Consider the following 27,236-nt stretch of genomic DNA (forward strand, 5'->3'; position numbering starts at 1 on the left):
AGTCCACAGAGTTCCCCCCTTTACATCAGAGTCCACAGAGTTCCCCCGGTTACATCAGAGTCCGCAGAGTTCCCCTTTTACCTCAGAGTCCACAGAGTTCCCCCTTTACATCAGAGTCCACAGAGTTCCCCCTTTATATCAGAGTCCGCAGAGTTCCCCCTTTACCTCAGAGTGCGCAGAGTTCCCCTTTACACCAGAGTGCGCAGAGTTCCCCTTTTACATCTGAACTCGCAGAATACCCTTTCACTGTAAGGGGGGACTGTGCAGACTCTGATGTAAGGGAGAACTCTGAGGACTCGAACATAAGGGATGCTCTGGTGTACAAAGGGCAATGGAGGATGTTTTGCTTACTGCTATGTCTACCCTGATGCTAATGTGTAAAGTATGTGATATTGTTAAGAAAATTGTCAAATGTTGATGGGGACAAGGGCCTCTTCCCGTCAATCCTGGCCGTTTGTTGCCGGGGTCTGCGGGCAGGGGGGCTTATCGGAATCCGGGAGCCCCCTTTAATAAGGGGGCCACCAGATACTGGCCCCCCACCCTATGTGAATGAGTATGGGGTACAAAGTACACCTACCCATTCACCTGGTGAAAAAAATGTAAAAAAAAAACACCACACAAGGGTTTAAAATAATTTACTGCACAGCTCCAGGGGTCTTCTTCAGTCTTGGTGGGTCTTCTCACCGGACTCCTCCGCTATCTTCTGCTAGCTCTTTTACTAGCGGAGGAGCCGGGCTTTCTTCTTCGTCGCCGCCCGGGGGTCTTCTTCCGACTTCGGGGGTCTTGTCCCCCTCTTCGGTTCTTCTTGCCGGGCCTCCACTTTCTTCCTTTAGCTCTTTTACTAGCGGTGGCCCGGTCTTCTGTCGCCGCCGCCTCTTCTTCCGACTTCGGGGGTCTTGTCCCCCTCTTCGGTTCTTCTTGCCGGGGCTCCGCTTCTTCTTCCAGCTCTTTTACTAGCGGTGGCCCAGTCTTCTGTTGTCGCTGCCACCTTCTCTTCTTCTCTTCTTCTTCCTTGAGCTGTTGACTCAACGCTCTCTCTGGCCGCAATGACAGGGGCGAAGTGTGTGGCGACTTATATAGGGACAATGGGCGGGGTCACCGGGTGATGTCCCCGCCCATTATGATGTCACAGTCCCAGCATCCTTGGGCAGTACCCAAATGATCAGTCTGCCCCTGCTTAACACAGTTCATGCAGGAGAGGCCCCCCTCTCTTGTTTAGCATCTTACTGTCCTTCCGCTGCACACTCCTAAAGGGACAGCTACAAGTGCACCACCTACAGAAGGGCGCCAAGGAAAGCTGATTAACACTGACAATTAGGTGTCAGGTAGGCACCAGGTACTTTGCATTTACTTCCAGGGGTACTCCTTAGTTAGGATTGCATACTGGAATTATATGGTAGTGCGCACACAAGGACCTTTAATTTCATGGCTTGCTTGATGCCAACACATAAACCCTGTTTGCACCAGCTAGAATTTGGTTTTGCACTGTTAAAGTTACATTTATTGGACTCTTTCACCGACCCCGATCTTCCGATCTATGGTTAATGTAACACAGTTTCAGGGTTTTATCTCCAGAACTTATTCCATGGTCCTCGCTGCCTGCCTCGGGGGATTCCCGCAGACGGCACTGAGTAAATGGGAAAGGGATTGTGGTACATTCGAGGAGGCGCAATGGGAGGAGGCCCTACAGGCCGTACAATACTGCTCACTAAATGTGGCCCAGCGGCTATCTCAACTATATATTGTGCTCAGAGTTCACTACACGCGGGATAGGCTGTTTAGGATGGGGGTGCGACAGGACCCAGACTGCCCCAGATGTGCTAGGGATCACGGGGATTTGATCCACCTGCTGTGGAGATGCCCCAAACTACACCTATTCTGGACAGGGGTACTGGACACTATTAACAGAGTGTTTCAGATTACCATACCCTCAGACCCAAAGCCATGTCTCCTTGGGATCCTGAATGACGTTTCCATGGGGAACAATAGTGGACAGGCCATGGCCAGGGCCCTGTTCCAGGCACGGAAGATGATTCTCCGGCACTGGAAGGCGCCCGAGCCCCCTACACTGGGGGAATGGATCGCCCAAATGGGGGATACTCTTAGGATGGAAAAGTACATTTTTCAACATAGAGGGCGTCCGGAAAAATTTGAGGAACTCTGGGCGTTTTGGTTGGATACTCCTGGCCTTTCACCGGTTGACTTAGTTCTGGACAGAATGCTGAGATAAGGGCTAGGGGAGTGAAATTAGAATGAGAAAATACATGACTCTGTATGGGTGAATCAGGGGACAGGTGAAATTTAATGCATGACTAAGGGAGGTGCCTATTTTGTGAGGCTCCCCAAAACAACACAATACCCCCTCTTATCGTAAATAGCTTATGATTGACCAGACGACACATTCTCTTCTTTGGAGTCGAATGGCCATAGCAGCCTTCTTTTTATTATCAACATATGAAAATACAAAATCTTATAGAAAACATAACTTAATGCACATAAATACATTTTTACAACAAAACATTATAAACCAAATATATAAATATCTCAGTATTACACATTTCTGATCTAGAGGTCTTTGAAGGTAAATTATCATTTCCAACCAACTAGTTGTATCGGTACACCCATGAACAGGCCCCCCCGCCTCGTATTACGAAAGCTCAGGGACAAAAAAACAGCAACTTCCTTCCAGATACAAACTTCTGCACCATCTTTACCATTTAAGGGAATGGACACCCATATCTCCATATGAGCCCAACTCCCCTAGACCTCCATTATTTTTTAGCACCACCTTCAAAGACCCCATAGACCTAATGCCACAGCACGCGCACGTGAAAACCTTACGTGCGTGTCGCCCTCCACATCCTAAACGCCCGCTGAATGCCATCCTGCAAACCCAGCTGCCAAAGATCAATCCCGATGGCATTCAGGTGTACACCATCCGCACGCAAAAAACGTCACGTCTCTTTCTCCAAATCCCAGTGACGAACCGCCAAACCCCCGTTCCGCACAAAAAACTTGGCCACCGCTTTGTTCACCTTAACCCTAGCTCTGTTCAGGCCCGCAACAGAGCGAGCCAAGCACCAAGCTGTCCTGGCCACAATGTCAGACCAAATAAAAATAGTGTCTGGAAAAGAAGATTGTAGCCGTAAAAGATCAAATTTGATGTCCCGCACCAACTCCCGCGCACATCGCAAACCCAGATCATTACCCCCAACATGCAACAGGACCACATCAGGGGGACGGTCCAATCGGGCGTACCGGTGCATTTTGGGCACCACCCTGGACCACAACATACCCGGGACTCCCAACCAGCACACCGTGCCCTCCTCCCTGGACAAACCCAACAGCCTACCATCTCTTCTGACGTCTGCCCTCCTGGTACCCCAATAAACATAAGAGTGTCCCATGATCCACATCAGGCAGGATTCTGAATCTGCAAGAAAAGAAAACACAGAAATAGGATGGGGGGGGGGGGCACGTGGCAGCTCTCACCCCGCTATAACAGGAAAAGGAAAGGAAGAAACAGAAAAGAAAAAGGTGAAAATTCACAACCAGAAAACCTCCTACCCTGGAGCCCGACTGCACGTAAGGTCTCACAACAAATGGGGGCGGACATACAATTTAAACCACGCTGACTCCCAGCGACCGATTCTCTGTATCACCCTGTCGTCCAGACCCCACCGAACCGCCTCTGTAGCCGCCCCGATACGGAACGAATGAGAAGAGTAATTTGCGGCCGACAATCCCGCAGCCACCAAACATTTTTTGAATACCGCCTGAAACTGAAATCGGGACACGGCGGTGCCATCCCCATGCTGAAAGAAAACCCCCCCTACCTGAGGCCTGAGGCGACAAAAATCCCCCACAGCCGCCACCGGACACATGGGAGAACCCGGAATCGACCTCAGCTCTACCCAGGCCCCCTTGCCTAATTGATCGGTCTTGGACCTCCTCAGAAACACCCTCAATGTATCGTCACGCACCAACACGTCCCTCACATCCAGACCACCTTCCCCCTTCTTGTTCCTACTCACCAGCTCGCCCACCCGAAAGGCCCCGAAAAAGGCCAGTACAAAGACGGCCCGAAACAAAACCCTCTCAAACTGTGAAAAACAAACGTTCCCCAACTGCGCCACCACATCCCCTAAAACCTGAAAAGAAACTGGGCATCTCCTGTCAGCTGCTGTGCGACCTGAGCGATATCCACGCATAGCGTGCCGGACCATGAACGCCTTAGTAGCATCCCGCTGACCCGCCAACTGGAACATGAAGGCCAATGCGGCCAAATTTTTGGACATATGGGATACCGACACCCCACTTTCAAAATTCCTACCAACAAAATATAGCAGCACATGAGCCCTGTCCTCATCTAGAGCACAATCCCCCACTTCCCACATCAAGGCACCCCATTCCAGCCAAACCTTGCTGTACGCTCTCCAAGTAGCCTCGGAAACCGATCTGCGAATCAACATCTGGGCTGTGGCAACACGATGTCCCATAACCAAGCCGGGCAAGGAATCCCGCTCACCTCCGCCTCCGGAGCCAGTTGGCGAAATCTGTCCCACTGGAAACGAGACAACGCATCAGCCACTGAATTATCGATCCCTGGAACATGCACAGCAGTCACAAAACAATTAATGCATAAACACCGTAGAACCAGGTGCCGCAACAAGCGCACCACCGGAGGGGAAGAGGCCGTGTTATTATTGATGGCCTGCACCACCCCCAGATTGTCACAATGAAAACGCACGAGGCGGTCCCGGAACTCCTCGTCCCACAGCTCAACCGCTAGCACGATGGGAAACAATTCCAACACCGCTAAGTTGCGAGTTAAACTGTCCGCCCTCCAAGCCTCCGGCCACTCCCCAGCACTCCACCGGCCCTGATAAAAAGCCCCAAAGCCACAAGAACCGGCCGCGTCGGTGAACAATTCCATATCAAAATTCGACACTACCTGCCCCAACCAGAGAGAGCGGCCATTATAAGTCACAAGAAAGGAGTCCCACACCCTCAAATACGCATTCTGCTCCCGCCCTAACCTGACAAAATGATGTGGCGCCTTAACACAGGCTGTGGCCGCCGCCAGACGCCTGCAAAAAACACGCCCCATTGGCATGATGCGGCAAGCAAAATTCAACTTGCCGAGAAGTGATTGCAAGTCCCGAAGCTGTATCTTCTTCACCCTTACTGCCCCGGCAACCTCTAACTTCAAACCCTCCAGCTTGTCCAAAGGCAAACGGCACTCCATCCTCACGGTATCAATCACTATCCCCAAAAAACGCAGCTCAGTGGCTGGACCTTCAGTCTTGTCGGGTGCCAACGGGACCCCAAAAACTTCGAAAAGCTGCTGAACCGTCGCCAACAGGGAAGCACAGACTAGGCTATCCGCCGGCCCTATACACAAAAAATCATCCAAGTAATGGATGACGAATGGCAAGCCTGTGACATCCCGGACCGCCCATTCTAAAAACGAGCTGAACTGCTCGAACAAATAACAAGAAATAGCGCACCCCATGGGCAAACATAGGTCAACAAAAAACTGGCCCTGCCACCGACAACCCAACAAACGGCAGCAGTCGGGATGAACCTGGGAAGAGGCGAAAGGCCGACTCAATATCCGTTTTTGCCAATAACGCCCCCTTGCCAAAACGTTGAACCCAGGCGACCGCCGTGTCAAAAGAAGTATACGACACCGTGCAAAGGCCCGGATCAATGGAGTCATTGACCGACCCCCCACGCGGGTGAGACAAATGGTGAATGAGCCGAAATTTGTTCGGCTCCTTCTTCGGAACCACACCCAACGGTGAAATAACAAGATCGGGAAGCGGTGGCCGCTCAAAGGGGCCAGCCATACGCCCCAACGCAACTTCTTTGAGAAACTTCTCAGTTACAATGCCAGCCTGTTCCCTCACCGACCTCAAATTGTCCGCCAACGGCGGCACCACCCGGAGTTGACTGTTCAACCGAAAACCTTCGGTAAACCCGAACTCCAGCAACTGCGCCACATCCCGATCAGGGTAGCGCCTTAGGAAGGGAACCATCCTTCCTACCCTCACCGGCGTCCTCCCTTTTTCCAGGATCACCCCCTTTTCCGCGACCCTGCTTGAAACACCTAGACTGTGGGTGCGAACCCCCGCAGGAGGAACACTCATGTCGGAATCGACATTTTGCCCCGAATTTGCAGGAACCCGCGTTAAATTGCCAGCAGAAACCCATGCGATTGCCGGCCGGTTGTCCGGCAGCTGCCTGACCACTGGCCCCTCCCTGAATGGGAGACAACGCACTGCGCAGAGACGACATTAGCTTCATCCACAAACTAATGTCCTTGTGATCCCATCGTAAGGACGGACGGACAGCCTTTCTCTGCCTGAATTGCTCATCATAGCGCAACCAAGCAGTACCCCCATAAACCCTCTGGGCCTCCCCGATGGAATCGAGATAGCAAAAAAGGGGGGAGCAGTTTTTAGGCGCCTTTTCGCAGATAACACTCGCCAATATCGCAAACGCCTGCAGCCAGTTAGCAAACGTACGCGCTATCAGACGGTAGCGCCGCTTCTCCTCTTCCTCTTTCTTGCTCTCGTCGGGCTTAACTTTATCCAAGTTAAACTTCTCCAAAGGCAATAAGGAGAAAATTTCCTTTCCAAATGCGGTCTTTCACCTCAGTCTTCAAGTGAGCGCCTAAAGGCCCCTCAAAACAGACGTACACCGTCGGCCCCAACAGCCGCTTTCCCACTCGCCGTGGCCTCCCCGACAGGCGCCGGCGTCGACCATCACAGCCGACGAGGACGCAGACGCAGCCCCCGGAGCGGTCACCCCTGCCACAGCAGCCCCAGACGCAACAGCCTGGCTTAACCCCGCACCTTGCACTGCAGAGGTATGAGCAGCTGCCCACGCCACCACCGGAGCAGCGTCCGCCGCCGTCCGCGTACCAGCCTCGCACCGCGCCAGAACCTCCCGCAGACCCGCCAGCAATGTCTGCACCATCCCCCCATCAAGGGGCCCCGCCATCCCAGGGGATACGGCACTCAAACCAGGACCCGCCCCGCCAGAGCCCACCCCCTGCGCCACAGGTGCGCCCGCATCCCGAAACCCACCCACAGAAACCCCCTTTGCTAGTACAGGATAGGGAGAAGAGAGAACAGAAGAAACCTTACCTGGCTGTCGTTGCCCCAACGGACATCCAGCCGTACGTCCAGCTCCGTGCGACATCCACGGCACCTCGTCCTCGTCCCGCTCGACCGATTCCCCCTCTGACAAGCTGTCCTGGGAACTCCCGGCCTCCCTCGGATCCGCTTCCACAGGCTACCGATCTGGAGTCTCCACGGCCGCCGGGCGCTCAGCAGTGACGACCTCACTGCGCGCCGTCCCGTACCGCGCCACATGCTCGGGATCATTGCCACACTGAGCCCTAGGCCGGGCAGGTGAAGCCCGCCTGGCCGCATACCTGGACCGGACCTCGGCTAGGTCCCTCCTATGGCGCGGCTGCATCCCCTCCGGCCTCCTCCTGCCTCTCTCTGCAGGAATACAGGCCCTGGCCGTTCCGTGTGCGTGGCCATCACCCGCGAGGCACCTCTCCCCCGCCGAGCCACCCTCGGTCCAGGTTGGTGACCCGCCGAGGCAGCCTCCACCCGCCTCCTGTCCACCATCAGCCGCAGGGTATTGGGGTGCAGGCCCGCCATCCTCCATTCCACCCCGTGTCCGGCGCCTCTGGGGGGTCCCACTAGCCGCCGCGCAGGCCCCAGGATGCTTCAGTTCGGCCGGCGGGGTCTGCAGGGCCTGATCAGGGCTCCCAACCCCATCCCTCATGCTGGCTGCCCCTGGGCTATACCGCTCTGGAGGCCTAGAACTCCTAGCACGTGTCCTAGGTGGGGGAGGGGGGCCGGTGGGCGCACTGGACGAGGCCTGGCTGGGCGCCTGTAACAGGCCGTCGACCGAGGCCTGCAGCCAGCCAGCCTAACAAAGAGTGCCTCAATGTCCCCCATGGTACCTGCTGCCGCCGCTGCCGCCACCGAGCTCTGAGAAGGGGGGGGGCGATTACTACCGCTGCAACGGAGCTCCACTGAAAAGCTCCTTCTCCTGTGTTAAGATGGCGCCGACTGCGCGTGCGTGCGCACAAGCTCCGCCCACCTCAACTAGCGTCACCGCCCCACCGCCATCACACATTCATTCCGCCGCCTCACATCCGCCCCCCCCTCGTCATGCCAGGCCCTCCCCCTAGTGCCTGTGTCCGGGCCGTTCCTTTAATTGCTGTGGAGGCTGGGGCGCTGAGGCATGTGAAGAGGTGAAATAATTGTCTGTATATTCCTTTTGTAAGGATGAACAAGTTTGTACACTGTGCCAAAGATTTGAATTTGAGATGTAAGCTGCAAGTTGTACTCAAATGTTTTGTTGTTACTTAATAAACTTTTCTGATTTAAAAAAAAAAAGTTACATTTATTGCCAGCTTATAGGTCATTGCTCATGTATCTAGTACAGCATCTTGATTGGCTGTACAATGGTTTATGCATTTAACTGCCTCCATTAACTTACATCCATTTAACTTACCACCAAGAGCTTGGCCTAGTTCCTGTGTACTGTCATAGAGTGATAGAGTACTAACACTAAGTTACTCTGGTGTGAGCCTCCTCCAACCTACAACTAGGTGTGTCAGTGGGGACGGAGCAGCTTTAAGAGTCGTGGCAGAACAGGGAATCCATCATCCCCCTGCGGGGGGTAAACACTACACATAGACACGCACAGAGCAAACAGAATACAAAGCAAAAAACCTATGGAAAAAGCCTCTTCTGGTTTGGCAAACAAACATTTTGAAGCTATTTTAATCATCATATGGCATACATTTAAGGGGGCACAATTTTATAGGGCTCTGTTGAAGGTTTCAGAGGGCTACAAGCAGTTGTCTTTGTGTCATACACAGGAATATAGTTATTCTTGCAAGGCCTTTCGAGGTAAAGGCAGTGAGAACATAACACTGCGGCTGCACCGTGCTTATGTATCTTTTATGAGCTAAGTGCTGTCATATTAATGAAGCCTTTATGTTGCTAGATGGCCATGTTAAATAATTTCAGCATTTGAAAACATCCTCCTCCATGTTAGAGAATTGCCTTTTAGCTCAATAACACATGGTTCATGGTATATAGATGTTTGACAATGGCTCATTGCTTCTCCCTGTGGCTTTGAGGCCTTGTTAAAAACATTTTACACTAAAGTAAAACATTACAAAAGTCACATAATTACTGACACTGGACGTTTTAATCTTTACACTTCATTATGGTGCCTTAGGGAATGCGATTTAATGCGTGTTATTGTATGTCTGTGTATCCTTTAAAGTCTGTATTAAGTTAGCATATTTAAACAAGCTGCCTGTCTATCACAACTCAGAAAAAACTGGATAGGCACATTTGTTTTTAACCCAGTGCACCCCAACACTGTGCATTTGGGCTCAGGTCAACTGACATTGTTTTCCTGTGTTTGCTGTGTATTTGGAACACAGAGGTCAGCAAAACCCCATTGACTGGACTTGAGCAGTACACATGCATAGTTGCCAACATTGTAAAAAAAATCCAGGTCACTTTTTTGGCTGCAGGCAGAGTTGTATTATAATTAGGGGGCGGGGCATGCGTTTGTAGGTGTGGCATAGGAAAAACTGCCGCAGCGAAAAATGTGCATGGTTTACATGAAATAATGGCTGTGGCTTAACCACTTGCTTACTGGGCACTTAAACCCCCCTCAGTCCCAGACCAATTTTCAGCTTTCAGCGCTGATGCACTTTGAATGACAATTGCGCGGTCATACAACACTGTACCCAAATGACATTTTTATCATTTTTTTCCCACAAATAGAGCTTTCTTTTGGTGGTATTTAGTTACAGCTCGGAGTTTTATTTTTTGCTAAACAAACAAAAAAAGATGCAAAAAAAAAAAAAAAAAAATCATGTTTTAATAGTTTGTTATAAAATTTTGCAAACGGGTCATTTTTCTCCTTCATTGAAGTGCGCTGATTAGGCGGCACTGATAGGCTGCATTGGTGGGCACTGATGGGCTGCATTGGTGGGCACTGATGGGCTGCATTGGTGGGCACTGATGGGCTGCATTGGTGGGCACTGATGGGCTGCATTGGTGGGCACTGATGGGCTGCATTGGTGGGCACTGATAGGCTGCACTGGTGGGCACTGATAGGCATAGTTAAGGCGGCACTAATAGGCACAGATAAGGCGGCACCGATGGGCACAGATAAGGCGGCACTGATGGGCAAAGATGGGCACAGATAAGATGGCACGGATGGGTGGCACGGATAAGTGGCACGGATGGGTGGCACGGATGGGCACTGATAGGTACCACAGATAGATGGGACTGATGGGCACTGATAGGTGGCACTGATAGGTGGCTCTGATAGGTGGCACTGCTGGGCACTGATGGGCGGCACTGCTGGGCACTGATGGGCGGCACTGCTGGGCACTGATGGGCGGCACTGGGGTGCAGCACCTTTGAGGCAGAGATTTTGGGTGGCACTGTGGGTGGCACTGCTGGGTGGCACTGTGGGCACTGCTGGGTGGCACTGTGGGCACTGTGGGCACTATGGGCACTGCTGGGTGGCACTGACAGGGGGGCACTTACTTTATTTCAGGATGGCACTGCGGGTGGCAGGTGGGCACTGGCAGGGGGCAGGTGTCCGTTTAAATTGCTGGCCGTGATCGGGACTGATGTCCCGAACACGGCCGCCGGCGATCGGCTTTTTTTTTTTCTCCTCGCGCTGTCAGCGCGAGGAGGAATACTAGCCGATTACCGGCTCCGTTTTATCACATGATCAGCTGTCATTGGCTGACAGCTGATCACGTGATAAGGGGTCGGGATCGACCCCTTACACGGATCGGTGATCAGGCGAGTCTCACGGACTCGCCGATCACAGAGCGCGCCGCGCGCGCCCCTCAGGGGGCGCGCAGGCCGCTCGTAACCGGGACTACGTCAATAGACGTAGTCCCGAAAATGTGGGTCCGCGCTATTGCCGTCATTTTGCAATAGCGCGGTACCCAAGTGGTTAATAGGTGTGACTCAAAGGGGTGTGGTTAGAGTCTGAGATGAATGCGGGATGGAGAGGGAAAGGGGGAAAGGGGGGGGGAGCGGGATGGAGGGACAGCAGCCCCAAATCCTACACCACAATAGCAATATGTGTTTTCCAGAGTTTAACAATCAGCAGATAAAGATACTCCAAACACCTGGTGTTAGCGCCTTAATCATCCCAGCACCATGGATGATTAAAGCGCATTATTTCTATTATTACAGTGGAATATAAAAAGAAATCCTTCAACTCACCATACTGCAGATTCAGTGGGAGCCCTGAGTGTGTTATTTGCCACGTTGCCTGCCACCACCATCAGCGGAGCCTTCTTGGCTAAGATCAAGTGTAGTGTCCCCACAGTTGTGTAGTGTATCAGTGTCCCCATCAGTGGAGTCCTCCTTATATCTGGTGTCCCCACCAGTCCTTCTTACACCTGTGTCCCCATCAACAGAGTCCTCCTTACATCTGGTGTCCCCATCAGTCCTCCTTACACCTGGTGTCCCCATCAGTCCTCCTTACATCTGGTGTCCCCATCAGTCCTCCTTACATCTGGTGTCCCCATCAGTCCTCCTTACATCTGGTGTCCCCATCAGTCCTCCTTACATCTGGTGTCCCCATCAGTCCTCCTTACATCTGGTGTCCCCATCAGTCCTCCTTACTTCTGGTGTCCCCATCAGTCCTCCTTACATCTGGTGTCCCCATCAGTCCTCCTTACATCTGGTGTTCCCATCAGTCCTCCTTACATCTGGTGTCCCCATCAGTCCTCCTTACATCTGGTGTCCCCATCAGTCCTCCTTACATGTGGTGTCCCCATCAGTCCTCCTTATACGTGGTGTCCCCATCAGTCCTCCTTATACGTGGTGTCCCCATCAGTCCTCCTTATACGTGGTGTCCCCATCAGTCCTCCTTACATGTGGTGTCCCCATCAGTCCTCCTTACATGTGGTGTCCCCATCAGTCCTCTTTACATGTCGTGGTTTCCCCATCAGTCCTGGCCCCTGTGACATCCAGACTGCCCCTCTTGTGACATCCAGACTGCCCCCCTTGTGACATCCAGACTGCCCCCCTTGTGACATCCAGACTGCCCCCCTGTGACATCCAGACTGCCCCCCTGTGACATCCAGACTGGCCCCCCTGTGGCATCCAGACTGGCCCCCCTGTGACATCCAGACTGGCCCCCCATGTGAAATCCAGACTGCCCCCCATGTGAAATCCAGACTGCCCCCCCCGTGACATCCAAACTGGCCCCCCCGTGACATCCAAACTGGCCCCCCCGTGACATCCAGACTGGTCCCCGTGACACCCAGACTGGCCCCCGTGACATCCAGACTGGCCCCCGTGACATCCAGACTGGCCCCTGTGACATCCAGACTGGCCCCTGTGACATCCAGACTGGCCCCCCCGTGACATCCAGACTGGCCCCCCCGTGACATCCAGACTGCCCCCCGTTGACATCTAGACTGCCTTCTCCTGTGACATCCAGACTGCCCACCGTGACATCCAGACCTCTGATGTAACGGAAACCTGCGTTACATAAGAGGGGGCGGGGTCACCCACACGTCACTGGGGAACCCCTGGCTTCCCTCTCCAGCGTCAGAGGGGCGGGGTCAGGTGACGGGTGGCCCCGCCCTCCTAATATAAGAAACGTCAGCGCTGGGATCTCTGCAGTGTCTCCGGAGTGGAGACAGAAGAAGGATGTATGGACAGCGCTGGACTGAGAGATCCCCCGTCGCTGGATATGATCATCCATCGCTGGACCCCGGAGACCCGTCGCTGGATAGCAAGAGTGGATTAGCACCTCTGGAATCTTTTTTTTATTTTTTTTATTTTTAATAAAGGAATTTTTCAAAAGTGTGTTTGTCTTATTTAACCATTTTGACACTTTCTTTGTGAAATGGTAGGGGTACTTTTGTACCCCCTTACCATTTCAAACAGGGGGGGGGGCGGGATCTGGGGGTCCCCTTGTTAAAGGGGGCTTCCAGATTCTGATAAGCCCCCCGCCCGCAGACCCTCACAACCAACGGCCAGGGTTGTGAGGATGAGGCCCTTGTCCTCATCAACATGGGGACAAGGTGCTTTGAGGGGTCACAGACCCCCAAAGCATCCTCCCAATGTTGAGGGTATGTGGCCTGGTACGGTTCAGGAGGGAGGGGGGCCGCTCTCTCGTCCCCCCCTCTTTTCCTGCGGCCTGCCAGGTTGCATGCTCGGATAAAGGGTCTGATATGGATTTTTAGGGGGACCCCCACGTCAATTTTTTTTTTAATTTTATGCGGGGTTCCCCTTAATATCCATATCAGACCTGAAGGGTCTGGTTATGGATATTTAGGGGGACCCCCACGCTTTTTTTTATTTTTATTTTTTTTTATTTTTTTTATCAATGAATGAATGAATTGTCGGCTAATGCAGAGAACACTCATTGAGGCCGGGTTCACACCGCTGCGATGTGGGAACGCCGCGAATCCGCGGCGTTTTCCCGCATCGCATTACTCCCGCCGGCAGTTCACACTGCCCTATGCGGACGGCTGGGAGTGTCAATGATATGTTAATGACACCCCCAGATCCGTCCGCATATCGCAGTGCGGTCTGCCGACTCGCACAGGAATCGGATCGCATGGTGTGAACCCCCATGCGATCCGATTCTGTTGCGGACCAAAAAAAGGGTCCCGTGCGAGTTTGCTGCGGGACCGATGCGAATTCAGCCATACTATCTGTATGGCTGAACTCGCATCGCTACGGAGATCGGATGTGATTTGCGGTGCGAATCACATCCGGATCTCCCCCCGCAGCAGTGTGAACCCAGCCTGAGTGTTCTCTGTATTACGGGACCCGACAATAGCCGCAAGTGATTTTAAAAGACTTTTTTTCCTGCACAAATGACACTTTGTGCAGGGACAGTTCTAAGCACCAGAAACATGCGCCCCTTCACATGCATACTATAGATACCCCCCAGCTACGAAATTTAAAGGAATATTACACTTTTATTGTTTCACTTTAATCATTATTAAAATCACTGCTCCTGAAAAAACGGCCGTTTTTAAAACTTTTTTTTGCATTGATCCATGTCCCCTGGGGCAGGACCCAGGTCCCCAAACACTTTTTAGGACAGTAACCTGCATATTACCCTTTAAAATGAGCACTTTAGATTGTGAACGTTCGAGTCCCATAGACTTTAATAGGGTTCTAAAGTTCACACGAAGTTTAGGTCTGTTCGCAGGTTCTGGTGCGAACCGAACAGGGGGGTGTTCGGCTCATCCCTAGTACTGAGAAACTGGGTACGTGACACAAAGTTAAAAAGATTTTCTGATCATATCAATGGGCTTAATGACATATTAATCTACTATTCTTCTGGCTACTTCTTCATATTTGTTTAGTTCCTGGACTGTTTCTCAGCAGGGGCTGCTCTTAACCACTTCAGCCCTGGAAGAATTTACCCCCTTCCTGACCAGAGCACTTTTTGCAATTCTGCACTGCGTCGCTTTAACTGACAATTGCGCGGTCATGCAACGTGACTCCGAAACAAAATTTACGTCCTTTTTTTCCCACAAATAGAGCTTTCTTTTGGTGGTATTTGATCACCTCTGCATTTTTTTTTTTTTTTGCGCTATAAACAAAAAAAGAGCGTCAATTCTGAAAAAAATGCATTATTTTTTTACTTTTTGCTATAATAAATATCCCCCATAAATATATAAAAAACATTTTTTTCCTCAGTTTAGGCCGATACTTATTCTTCTACATATTTTTGGTAAAAAAAGTAAATCGCAATAAGTGATTATTGATTGGTTTGCGCAAAAGTTATAGCGTTTACAAAATAGGGGATCATTTTATGGCATTTTTATCAATTTTTTTTTAATGCCGGCGATCAGCGATTTTTATCGTGACTGCGACATTATGGCAGACACTTCGGACATTTTTGACACATTTTTGGGACCACTGTCATTTATACAGCAATCAGTGCTATACAAATGCACTGATTCCTGGGTAAATGACACTGGCAGTGAAGGGGTTAAGCACTACGTGGCAGTGTATGGGTTAAGTGTGTCCTAGGGGCGTGTTTCTAACTGTGGGGGGGGGGGTGTCTGTGCCTGGCACGTCACTGATCTCTGCTCCCGATCACAAGGAGCAGAGATCAGTGACACTGTCACTAGGCTGAACGGGGAGATGCTTGTTTTACATCTCCCCGTTCTTCCTCCCCGTGAGGCGATCACGGGTATCCCCGCAGTGATCGAGTTCCTGGGACCCGCAACCCGACTCACCGAGCTTTGCGTCGCACGCCCGCTGGCCGCCTCTCAAAGGGCAGCGTACAGGTACGTGATTCTGCCTGTATGAGCCCTTCTGCCGACATATATCGGGGTGAGGCAATCGGCAAGTGATTAAACTAGCCATAGATGGAACGAAATTTGGGATGTTCAGCAGAGACCATTCCCATTCAAGGGGAGTCAATCTAATGATCAACTTCTCCCAAACTGGACTGTTGGTAAATTTTAATTTGATCAGCACTGCAACCAATCAGCTGTCATATAGTGCTGTTTCCTAATGCCTCGTACACGCAATCAGAATTTCTGATGGGAAAGTGAGCTTGTTGTCGGAAAGTCCGACCATGTGTATGCTCCATCGAACATTTGCTGTCGGAATTTCCGCACATAAATGTTTGAAAGCAGGTTCTCAAATTTTCCAAAAACTAAACTTGTTGTCGGAAAGTCTGATCATGTGCACACAAGTCTGTCGCACAAGCGTTCACGCTCTGAATCATGCAGAAGGCTATTGAACTGGCTACTGAACTTCCTTTTTCTCGGCTCGTCGTATGTGTTGTACGTCACCGCGTTCTTGATGTTTTGAATTTCCAACAACATTTATGAAACCGTGTGTATCCATGGTTTTGTTGTCAGAATGTCCAATCGTGTGTATGCGGCATAAGTGTACCAGGTCCAGCTTCAAGGATGTGGAACTGCACCCCCTCGCCCCACTCCTAATACATGCTGTAGAATGGCTGCCCCATCCTGCACCCATTTTCTGCCCCCTTGTTTCAGCCATCCATGGTTGGCAGGGAGTATGCACTGTGCACGCATGGGCAATTGCTTGTTTTCTAACAACTAGAAGGAACAGCTAGAAGAAGCTGTGGGAGGATGGCATGGAGAGTGGGTATGTTTGAGCACAATATGGCATCCGTAGATATCAGAGCAGACATGAAAACACAATCTGCTCATTGTTAGGCAATGATTTGGAGTGTGCGTGTGGTGAGGGGGTGCGCCTCCTGTCCACCCTTTGTCATGCCCTTGGCCATACCTATATAGTATTTGTACATCTCATGGAAGCCTGAACTGCAGATAATAAGCACCATCATTGTTTATAGTTTTTTTACATTTTGGATTACAGAATTATGGTCTAACTATTAAGAAATAATGAATAATATTGGATTTCATTTAGATATCTGCACTATAGCCCTAGAACCGTATTCTCGCTTTAGTTTTGCTCTTTTGAATTTAGTATATCAGCCCTTTAAAGGCTGCAAGGGCCTGTTAAAGACATTTTGACCTAATGATTATAAAACTCTGCTGAGATGTTAAACTATCAGTAGTATATTCACCAAGAAACTGATAACAGTTGCATAACCCTGTTTTGTAGGTACCTAGAATAACCAGAGTCTTCTCTAAGTGGAAAAGTGGGTTTAAAGTGGTTGTAAATAGTGATGGCCGAACGGTTCGCCCGGCGGTCGTTTCGCGGCGAATTTCGGTCGTTCGCGGTCTGCTCGTTCGCTCGCCTTTTCCCGTCGTTCGCCCCGGCGGACTTACGTGTTTAATGTGTAAAGGAACTTTGACCTATGATGACACGTCTATCATGGGGTACAGGACAGCCAATTGAGATATGACAGCACATGGACACTTGAACATTCCCCCTAACCTATAAATACACCCGATCCGGTGGCCATTTTACATTCTTTCTTCTGTCACTATAGGGAAAGGTTGCTGTGTGGAGTAGGGAGAGATAAATCGCTAGCTATTTGGTACACAAAAGTTCTTTTCAGGACTGGTATAGGTGTTAGGTGTATATAGGGTTGCTGTGCTACTGATTCTTGCAGCAGCCTGAGTGTCTTTTGTCAGTTTAGAGAAAGGGAAAGGACGGTGTGTGCTACAGGGGCAGCCAGATTAGTCTTTCATCATCATCATCATCATCATCATCATCATCATCATCATTAGCTGTTACTATCAGGTCCACAAAAAAGCTGTTCCAGTAACCACTAATCGTTCCAGTGTACTCTTTTTTGCCACTTTGTATAGGGACAGGAAGGAAGCAGTGTTGTCAGGCAGTGAGGGTCAGTTTAAAGACTTGCTGTTACTATTAGTTCCACAAAGGTTCTTTTCAGGACTGGTATCAGTGGTACGGTAATAGGCTTGTACACATATAATATTCTTTCTTCCAAATATAGAAAGAATATTATACTTGACTGCTGCCCTTCTGCTGCAGTCTGCTAATCATTCACAACTCACTTGTTCCACAAAGCTCTTTATCAGGACTGGTAACTTGGCCTGTGTAGGGTGCTACAGTACATAGGGTTGAGTGCAGTACAGTCTGCTGTTCTGTAAGGACCGCTATCGGTCCACAATAGATAGGGTTGAGGTGCACCACTGCTGACCGCTGCCCTATACTGCAGAAGTCCTTCAGCAGTATAGGGACTGACGTACAGTCTGCTAATCACTAACACACAACCTGCTTGGTCCACAAAAGTTCCTATAAGGACTGGTAACTTGGTCTAGGGTGCTACAGTACATAGGGTTGAGTGCGGTACAGTCTGCTGTTCTGTAAGGACCGCTATCGGTCCACAATAGATAGGGTTGAGGTGCACCACTGCTGACCGCTGCCCTATACTGCAGCAGTCCTTCAGCGGTATAGGGACTGACGTACAGTCTGCTAATCACTAACACACAACCTGCTTGGTCCACAAAAGTTCCTATAAGGACTGGTAACTTGGTCTAGGGTGCTACAGTACATAGGGTTGAGTGCGGTACAGTCTGCTGTTCTGTAAGGACCGCTATCGGTCCACAATAGATAGGGTTGAGGTGCACCACTGCTGACCGCTGCCCTATACTGCAGCAGTCCTTCAGCAGTATAGGGACTGACGTACAGTCTGCTAATCACTAACACACAACCTGCTTGGTCCACAAAAGTTCTTATAAGGACTGGTAACTTGGTCTAGGGTGCTACAGTACATAGGGTTGAGTGCGGTACAGTCTGCTGTTCTGTAAGGACCGCTATCGGTCCACAATAGATAGGGTTGAGGTGCACTACTGCTGACTGCTGCCCTATACTGCAGCAGTCCTTCATTGGTATAGGGACTAGGAGTTTTGTCACAGGGTGATTTAAAAAATGACAGGCAGAGGAAGAGGCAGGCCCTTCCGCAGGGGTGGTAGGGGTAGGGCAGGAGCAACAGCCTTGAGCCAAAGTGGGAAGTTGCAGAAGGTGCGTTCAATTACTTTAAAGGACGCACCAGACTTGGTTGAGTGGCTCACTCAGCCTTACTCTTCTGCACCCTCCTCATCCTCTCGATCTGCACCCTCTTCTTCACTCTCTGCTATGTGCACCCCCAAAGACACTACCACCAACAACACCACCACCACCACCACCACATACCTTCCGCTTGAGTCACAGGAATTATTTTCCGATCCATATCAAGAGGACATTTCTGATGCGCAGCCACTCTTGGTATTGGATCAGGAAGAGGAGGTAGCAACAACCGCTACTCAGCAGTCTGATGACAGTACCCAGATCAGCCCAAGGAGGAGGTTGGTCCCCGGTGTTGCTGCCTACTCCGAGATCTCTACTTATAGGGGTGATGAAGGTGACGTTGATGATGACATGTCTAGTGATGTCACGTGGGTGCCCACAAGAGAGGAAGAGGAGGGGAGTTCAGAGGGAGATATGGACCAGCAGATAGGGAGGAGAAGCAGGAATAACTTACATTGCACAGGAGGGACAAAGCAGACTGCAAATGTATCAGGAGCGAGTCATCGACCATGTACGGTCACATCTGGCGCTCCCAGGACACCGGCACATGGCTCCGCAGTGTGGGCTTTTTTTAACGTGTCCGCTGCTGACAATAGCGTTGCCATCTGCAATCTTTGCAGTCAACGCATTAGTCGCGGTAAGCCCAAAACTCACCTAGGGACGACCGCCTTAAGAAGGCACATGAGCAGCCATCACCGAGCCCAGTGGGAGCAACGGAACACACAAAGCCACACTGCAGGCTCTCACCGTCCAGCCTCGTCTTCTACTTCTCCTTCTCCTCTCTCCTCACAATTGTCCTCCACTCCACCTGCCATCACGCAAGCTCACGTTTTTCTGCAAAAAGGCAGGCTTCCGTGGGCCTAATGTTCGAGCGTAAAAAAATGATGACGCCGGATAACCCTCTTGCCCAACGGTTGACGGCTGGCTTGTCAGAACTGATAGCCCGCCAACTACTGCCATATAAACTGGTGGACTCGGAGGCCTTTCGCAAATTTGTGGCCATTGGAACACCACAATGGAAGGTCCCAGGAAGGAAGTATTTCTCAGAGAAGGGCATCCCAGAGCTATATGGCCATGTTCAGCGGCAAGTGAATGTATCTCTGGCACACAGTGTCGGTGCCAAGATACATCTGACCACAGACACGTGGTCTAGCAAACACGGGCAGGGAAGGTATATCACTTTTACTGCCCACTGGGTGAACCTTCTGACGGCCGTCAAGCATGTAACCCGTGGCACCCGTGTAGATTTGGTTTTACCGCCACGGATTGCATGCAGGCCTGACTCTTCTTCTCCTCCTCCTCCTACTCCATCCTCCTCCCTCTCTTCCTCAGCTGCCTCCTCCTTTTCCGCTGCTAGCGTCTCTTCCGCTGCACCGCCCAAGCTCCCCAGAACCTATTCCACATGCCAGGTGAGACGTTGCCATGCCGTGCTGCGTCTGTTGTGCCTGGAAGCCAAGAGCCACACTGGCCCGGCACTCCTTTCAGCTTTGCGTTCACAGGCAGATCAGTGGCTAACACCGCTCAATTTGACAGTTGGTAAAGTGGTGTGTGACAACGGTGCCTTAGCGCATTGAAACAGGGCAAAATCACGCACGTGCCATGCATGGCACACGTCTTAAACTTGGTCGTGCAGCGATTCCTTGTCAAATACCCTGGGGTCCAGGACATCTTGCGGCAGGCAAGGAAAATCTCGGCCCATTTCAGAAGATCTTACACGGCCATGGCTCGCCTTGCTGACATTCAGCGGCGACACCATCTGCCGGTCAGACGTCTTATTTGCGATTGCCCGACGCGATGGAACTCAACCTTCTATATGCTTGATAGGCTGCTCCAGCAGAAACGTGCAGTTAACATCTACCTGTATGGACTCTGCGAAAGAAACGGTTCTGGGGAGCTGGGTTTTTTTTCACCGCGCCAGTGGCTGCTCATGCGCGACGCATGCAGACTTCTGCGGCCATTTGAGGAGATCACCAAACTGGTCAGTCGCAGCCATGGCGCCATCAGTGACATGGTACCTTATGCCTTCTTTATGGAGCGTGCATTGCATCGTGTCATTGATCAGGCTGTGGAGGAGCAGGAGCGGGAAGATGAGGAAGTCGCAATGCTGGATGAATTCCCAGGGGGGGCTACTCTATCTGAGACAAGTCAACAACAGGAGTCTGAAGAGGAGTCAGAGGAGGATGGTGCCGGGGCGGATGAGGAGGAGCAAGAAGAGCGTGCTTTAAACCTTTCTGGGATCCCTGTTGTGCGTGGATGGGGAGAGGAGAATGAAGAGGCCGACATTATCCTGGATGATGAGCAGGAGCCAGGCCACCACACCGCTTCCACTTTAGTGCAAATGGGGGCCTTCATGCTCCAGTGTTTTAATAGGGACCCCCGTATAAAAAGCATAAGGGTCAAGGACCAGTACTGGGTGGCAACGTACTTAGACCCTCGGTACAAACACAAAATGGCGGAAATGTTACCGCCGTCGCAGAGGGCTGTCAGAATGCAGCACTTCCAGGCCTTGCTTCGAGAAATGCTGCATTCTGCTTTTGCGTGCGCTGGCAGAGGAGCAATTCCCACTCCCAGAGAAGGAGTTGCGGGTACCAATCCAACAGCGCCTGCAAGAAGAGGCCGGTTTGAAGATGTGTTGGTGACTTCGGATATGAGGTCATTCTTTCAGCTGGCCCATCGACAGGTGTCATCCGGATCCAGCATCAGGGAACGCCTAGACCATCAGGTGTCCAACTACATTGGGTTAACGGCCGATGTGGACGCTCTGAGGAGTGATGAACCCCTGGACTACTGGGTGGGCAGGCTTGACCTCTGGCCAGAGCTTGCCCAATTTGCAATCGAACTGTTGGCTTGCCCCTCATCCAGTGTCCTGTCCGAAAGGACGTTCAGCGCAGCAGGGGGGATCGTGACCGATAAGCGTACTCGCCTAGCTCACGACAGTGTTAACTACCTCACATTTATAAAAATGAATGAGGCATGGATCTCGGAGGAATTCAACACATGTGACCAGTAGACCATGTATATGTCTATAAACTATTTTTTTAATCAAGCACACAGACCTTCTTTCTTCATTTGGCTCACTTCCTTGTCCCAAAAAAGCACACCGTACTATATGCCCCTACCCTCCTCTTTGAAGAGGTTGAGCGGTGTCATATTTCTACTGGGGCTGCTTATGATATCCCTGTGCTGTGCTGACTTCCTCCTGGGGGTTCTTCTTATGAGGGGATCACACCATCCCTGTGCTGTGCTGAGTTTCTCCTGGGCCTGCTTACTATGAGGGGATCACACCATCCCTGTGCTGTGCTGACTTCCTCCTGGGGGTTCTTCTTATGAGGGGATCACACCATCCCTGTGCTGTGCTGAGTTTCTCCTGGGCCTGCTTACTATGAGGGGATCACACCATCCCTGTGCTGTGCTGACTTACTCCTGGGGCTGCTTACGGTGCTGCTGTCAGTGCTGTATATCACGGTGCTGGTGTGAGTGCTTAATGTCACGGTGCTGCTGTCAGTGCTGTATATCACGGTGCTGATGTCAGTGCTTAATGTCACGCTTCTGATGTCAGTACTCTCTATCACGGTGCTGCTGTCAGTGCTGTATATCACGGTGCTGATGTCAGTGCTTAATGTCACGCTTCTGATGTCAGTACTCTCTATCACGGTGCTGGTGTGAGTGCTTAATGTCACGGTGCTGCTGTCAGTGCTGTATATCACTGTGCTGGTGTTAATGCTTTATGTCACGCTTCTGATGTCAGTACTCTCTATCACGGTGCTGCTGTCAGTGCTGTATATCACGCTGCTGATGTCAGTGCTCTCTATCACGGTGCTGCTGTCAGTGCTGTATATCACGGTGCTGATGTCAGTGCTTAATGTCACGCTTCTGATGTCAGTACTCTCTATCACGGTGTTGCTGTCAGTGCTGTATGTCACGCTGCTGATGTCAGTGCTCTCTATCACGGTGCTGCTGTCAGTGCTGTATATCACTGTGCTGATGTCAGTGCTTAATGTCACGCTTCTGATGTCAGTACTCTCCATCACGGTGCTGCTGTCAGTGCTGTATATCACGGTGCTGCTGTCAGTGCTGTATATCACGGTGCTGATGTCAGTGCTGTATGTCACGCTTCTGATGTCAGTGCCCTCTATCACGGTGCTGCTGTCAGTGCTGTATATCACGGTGCTGATGTCAGTGCTTAATGTCACGCTTCTGATGTCAGTGCTGTATATCACGGTGTTGCTGTCAATGCTGTATGTCACGGTGCTGGTGTTAATGCTTTATGTCACGCTTCTGATGTCAGTGCTGTATATCACTGTGCTGATGTCAGTGCTGTATGTCACGCTTCTGATGTCAGTGCCCTCTATCACGGAGCTGCTGTCAGTGCTGTATATCACGGTGCTGATGTCAGTGCTTAATGTCACGCTTCTGATGTCAGTGCTGTATATCACGGTGTTGCTGTCAATGCTGTATGTCACGGTGCTGGTGTTAATGCTTTATGTCACGCTGCTGATGTCAGTGCCCTCTATCACGGTGCTGTTGTCAGATGCCTCTATCACGGTGCATGTGTCATTGCTGTATGTGACACTGCTGGTGATCATCTCCTGCACCCTCTTCTTTGCCTACCCTGGTCCCTGACCTTCCCTCTCCTCCATTGCCTTCATGCGCTCCACAGTCCTGAATTGTCAGAACAATTTCCCATATAAAAATAGAATGCTTGTAGTTATCGATCCCAAATTCACCTCATACATGTATTATGTCATTGGCCAGGTGGTGGGACTATGTTTTCCCTGCTAATAATTACCTAGTGGCTGCAAATTCGACCTAAAGGTTTGAAACGTTCGCCTCCCATTGAAGTCAATGGGGCCCGCGGCGAACGTTCGGTTTCGCGAACGGTTGGCCTCGTTCGCGGTCCGCGTTCGCGAAACGTCCCGTCCGATCTTCGGGCCATCACTAGTTGTAAACCCTTACAAACCACTTTGACCTACAGGTAAGCCTAGATTAAGGCTTACCTGTAGGTCCAATAAATATCTCCTAAACCTACACGGTTTAGGAGATATTTACTAAAAGACAGTGACAGCTGTCTACGGCGCAATCTCACTATGCCGTTAGTGGCAGCTCCCGCGCGCATGCGCGGGAGTGATGTCATCGCTGCTCCGGCACTGTGAGTGGCCGGAGCAGCGATACCCAGAAGAAGATGGATGCTCCGGACTACAGGGGACAGCGGTGACATCACTGGCTCCTGTGTCAGGTAAGTGACACATAATGGGCTACTATGCGATGCATAGTAGCCCATTATGCTTTACCTTTGCAGGGAGACAAAGAGGAAGTAAACCCATCAGGGTTTACTTCCTCTTTAAAAATAAGTTTGGCAGTGCCTGCACTTAGAACAGGGCATCTGTGAGCAGAGAGAAACCCCTTTCTGGGAAATAAACTAGTAATCGAATCAAAGTAATTGGGACTACTGCACCAAGTATATAATAACTATACATAAGCATAGAAATAGTGCACTGTTGGCTCAGTGGTGATGAAGAGATCATACAACCAGCATTTGATCAGCCAGAGAAGCTGCCTCTTACTGTGAAGCAAAACCTAAACTATTATAAACGAAAAACTATTAGAAAACAGGAACACGTGCCTAATAGTCTCTGCTCCTGGTCTAAATGATATGATCATACGGCCTCATTTTTGCATGGAAGCCTTAATATATAATAATATTACAGTCCACCAGTCTGACCCAGCTAGCAGGGACAGGAAGTAGATGTTCATAGTGATATGGCTATGTTTACCATCTCCACCACAATAGTTACAAAATTACATAGTAGGTGAGGTTGACAAAAGACACATCAAGTCCAACCTATGTGTGTGATTATATGTCAGTATTACATTGTATATCCCTGTATGTTGCGGTCATTCAGGTGCTTAATAGTTTCTTGAAACTATCAATGCCCCCCCTGCTGAGACCACCGCCTGTGGAAGGGAAGTCCACCTCCTTGCTGCTCTACGTAGTTTAAGGTTAAACCTCTTTTCTTCTAATTTTACACACCCTTTTGCAAAAAAGTTTGATCCCTATTGTGGGGTCACCAGTACGGTATTTGTATATTGAAATCATATCGCCTCTCAAGCGTCTCTTCTCCAGAGAATAAGTTCAGTGCTTGCAACCTTTCCTCATAACTAATATCCTCCAGACCCTTTATTAGCTTTGTTGCCTTTCTTTGTACTCGCTCCATTTCCAGTACATCCTTCCTGAGGACTGGTGCCCAGAACTGGACAGCATACTCCACGTGCAGCTGGACCAGAGTCTTGTAGAGCGGGAGAATTATTTTTATCTCTGGAGTTGATCCCCTTTTTAATGCATGCCAATATTCTGTTTGCATCACTAAGTAGGAAGTGCTTCTCTGTAACCAGCTATCTATGTGATAATTAATAAGCAACAGCTATTTAAAAATACGGGCACCAGAGAAAAGCCAACTCAAAGCACACTCCCCCTGGTCTTAATGTCCTGTCAAAGACAACACAATACACATAGTCAACATCAATTTAAGACAAAGTTAAATGCGATACATTGCGAAGTGAAGCAAAAACAGCCAACATATTGACCAAATTGCCAATTGTTCCTTCCCAAGGTGGTACAGATGAGGCTGGGAGATAAATCTGGGATCAAGATGATGGTAGCCTGACTTTTTCTTTTCTCTGTACTTACCTCCAATGTAACTTTATGTTTTCAGCCACTGAACTAGGAATATGAGTCATGGGAAGGGATGGCATGCTCACTAACTGAAGAACAAACTGCTGATCTAGGGTTCAATACTCTCTTGGATGAAAAAGAGCTGTTGGACTAGAGGCCTACAGTCCAATCACTCTTATTGGTATCAAGAAGATAAGATGTAATGTTTGCCTGGAGCTGTTAACACTGTCATCCGAGCCATCTATCACTGAATTACGTAATAGGCAAATGACACCTTGTGCTGGTATCCTGTAGAGCAGGTGTGACTAGATATATGAGGCTACATAGAGAGGACCAGACTAGGTGAAGAAACACGTTGTTTTTTAAGAATGCACACAAGCAACAACAAAACAACATAACCACAATGATAAGATGCTCAGGAATCAGGTTCAGTTATCACAATCAGGATGAATGGTAGAGCGAGTAAGGCATGCAGGAAATGGTACAGGAGGCAGGATCAGAAGTCTAGTACAGGGAGCAAGGGATAGGAGAGGCAGATATGGACATCAGAAGGATTAAGGTGAGATACACAAGAAGCTGGGTCAGGCAGCAGAAACAAAGTGACTGGTACAAGAAACAGCAGATCAGAGAGTATGGGCACATGGATAAAACACTGAGGCACTGTAAGACACCTGAGGGCTACTCAGAGACACCCTTTGGTGGAAGTGCACTCTTTAGGTCCAGGGACCACAATGCCACCAGCAGGTGCTCTAGTATGTAACAGCAGCAAATGATTTTGATGGCATACTTTAACATGGCTTTCTGGTCCCTTTATCTAGTACGCTGAGATTCTGGACAATTTGTTCTCCATTATAAAGGTCTTATTTCACCATTGGTCAGCCATTTTATGCTTACCAGATACTCCAAAGTTTCAAAGAAAGACTCACTCAAAGAAAGAAAGCCTCACTCACCTAGTTTTAGTCTCTATATCTCACACATAAATCAACCCTTCTTTTATTATTTTTGTTTATTTTTGCTCCATTTTCTTCATTCATATGGTGAGCAGACTTGAAGGTATCTTTTAGGTGAGCCTCATATTGGTAATGGCTTTGATGGCAACTCCTAACAGGGGGTCAGTGGGCAATTTACACCCCTCCCAGACATCAGGAATTAGAGGGAGAATCATGTACCTTAATGCCTTGTACTGTTATAGGCATGGACAATGGCATCAACCCTGCTGGTCTTTGACCCATAGAGTACCTAGCATATAAAGCAAAATACTGCTGATTTTCTCAGAGAAAACATCACATTCATGGTGGTAAGGAGTGGTCTGGCTCTTGCAGATGTTCATTAGCTGGAATAATTCTTTAATTATCTTGCTCTTAAAATTTCTGCTTTGATCTGAGTGCAACATGTGGGGTAGTCCATAATGGATAAAATACCTTTTCAAAAGCACTCTGGAGACTGTAATTGCCTTTTTATCCATAGTAGGACATTTTTGGTCACCACCAGTACAGTACATTTCCAATTCCTTTTGAATCACTGTCAAAGCAGAGGAAATCTTTGCAAACTATATCCATGAGACATGAACTCTTTAATTGCCCAATTATAGCAACTTGAACTGACAAATCAAAATCTACAAAGACCACTCTCTGTATCTCCCTTCCTGGGCCAGTAAAGAAAAAAGAGAAAGGTCTGGTGTCGCCAGTGACACACCTCCATCCCTGAAAATATGCAACAAAACAGAAAATTTGCCCTGGGATAGAGTTGGCCTTGCGTTTCGCCCATCGGTCGGTTTGTGGCAAATTTTGCTCGTTCGCGATTCGCCAAACCGGCGGACTTCTGCCGCTGTTCACGCGGTGGACATATGTGTTTACATTGTGAAGAACTTTGACCCATGATGACACATCCATCATGGGGTACAGGACAGCCAATTGACACATTTCAGCACATGGACAATTGGACATACCCCCTACCTTATAAATAGACCTGATCTGGTGGCCATTTTACATTCTGTCTTTTGTCAGTGT

The 27,236-nt window shown here is 49.9% G+C and overlaps 1 protein-coding gene across 1 annotated transcript in view; it reads right to left on the minus strand.

Moving 5' to 3' along the window:
* The window catches only part of LOC143935726 (uncharacterized), a 113,920-nt gene extending 88,536 nt beyond the window's left edge, over positions 1-25,384 (minus strand). The window contains exon 1 of the mRNA XM_077459806.1: positions 25,243-25,384. Within this exon, the coding sequence (XP_077315932.1) occupies positions 25,243-25,307 (65 nt within the window). The 5' untranslated portion in view covers positions 25,308-25,384. The remainder of the gene's footprint in view (positions 1-25,242) is intronic.
* Between the last annotated feature and the right edge of the window lie 1,852 nt (positions 25,385-27,236).

This window comes from Lithobates pipiens, unplaced genomic scaffold (genome assembly GCF_037356315.1).
Source record: "Lithobates pipiens isolate NorthernLeopardFrog02 unplaced genomic scaffold, aLitPip1_a1.2 Scaffold_28, whole genome shotgun sequence".
Lineage (NCBI taxonomy): Eukaryota > Metazoa > Chordata > Amphibia > Anura > Ranidae > Lithobates > Lithobates pipiens.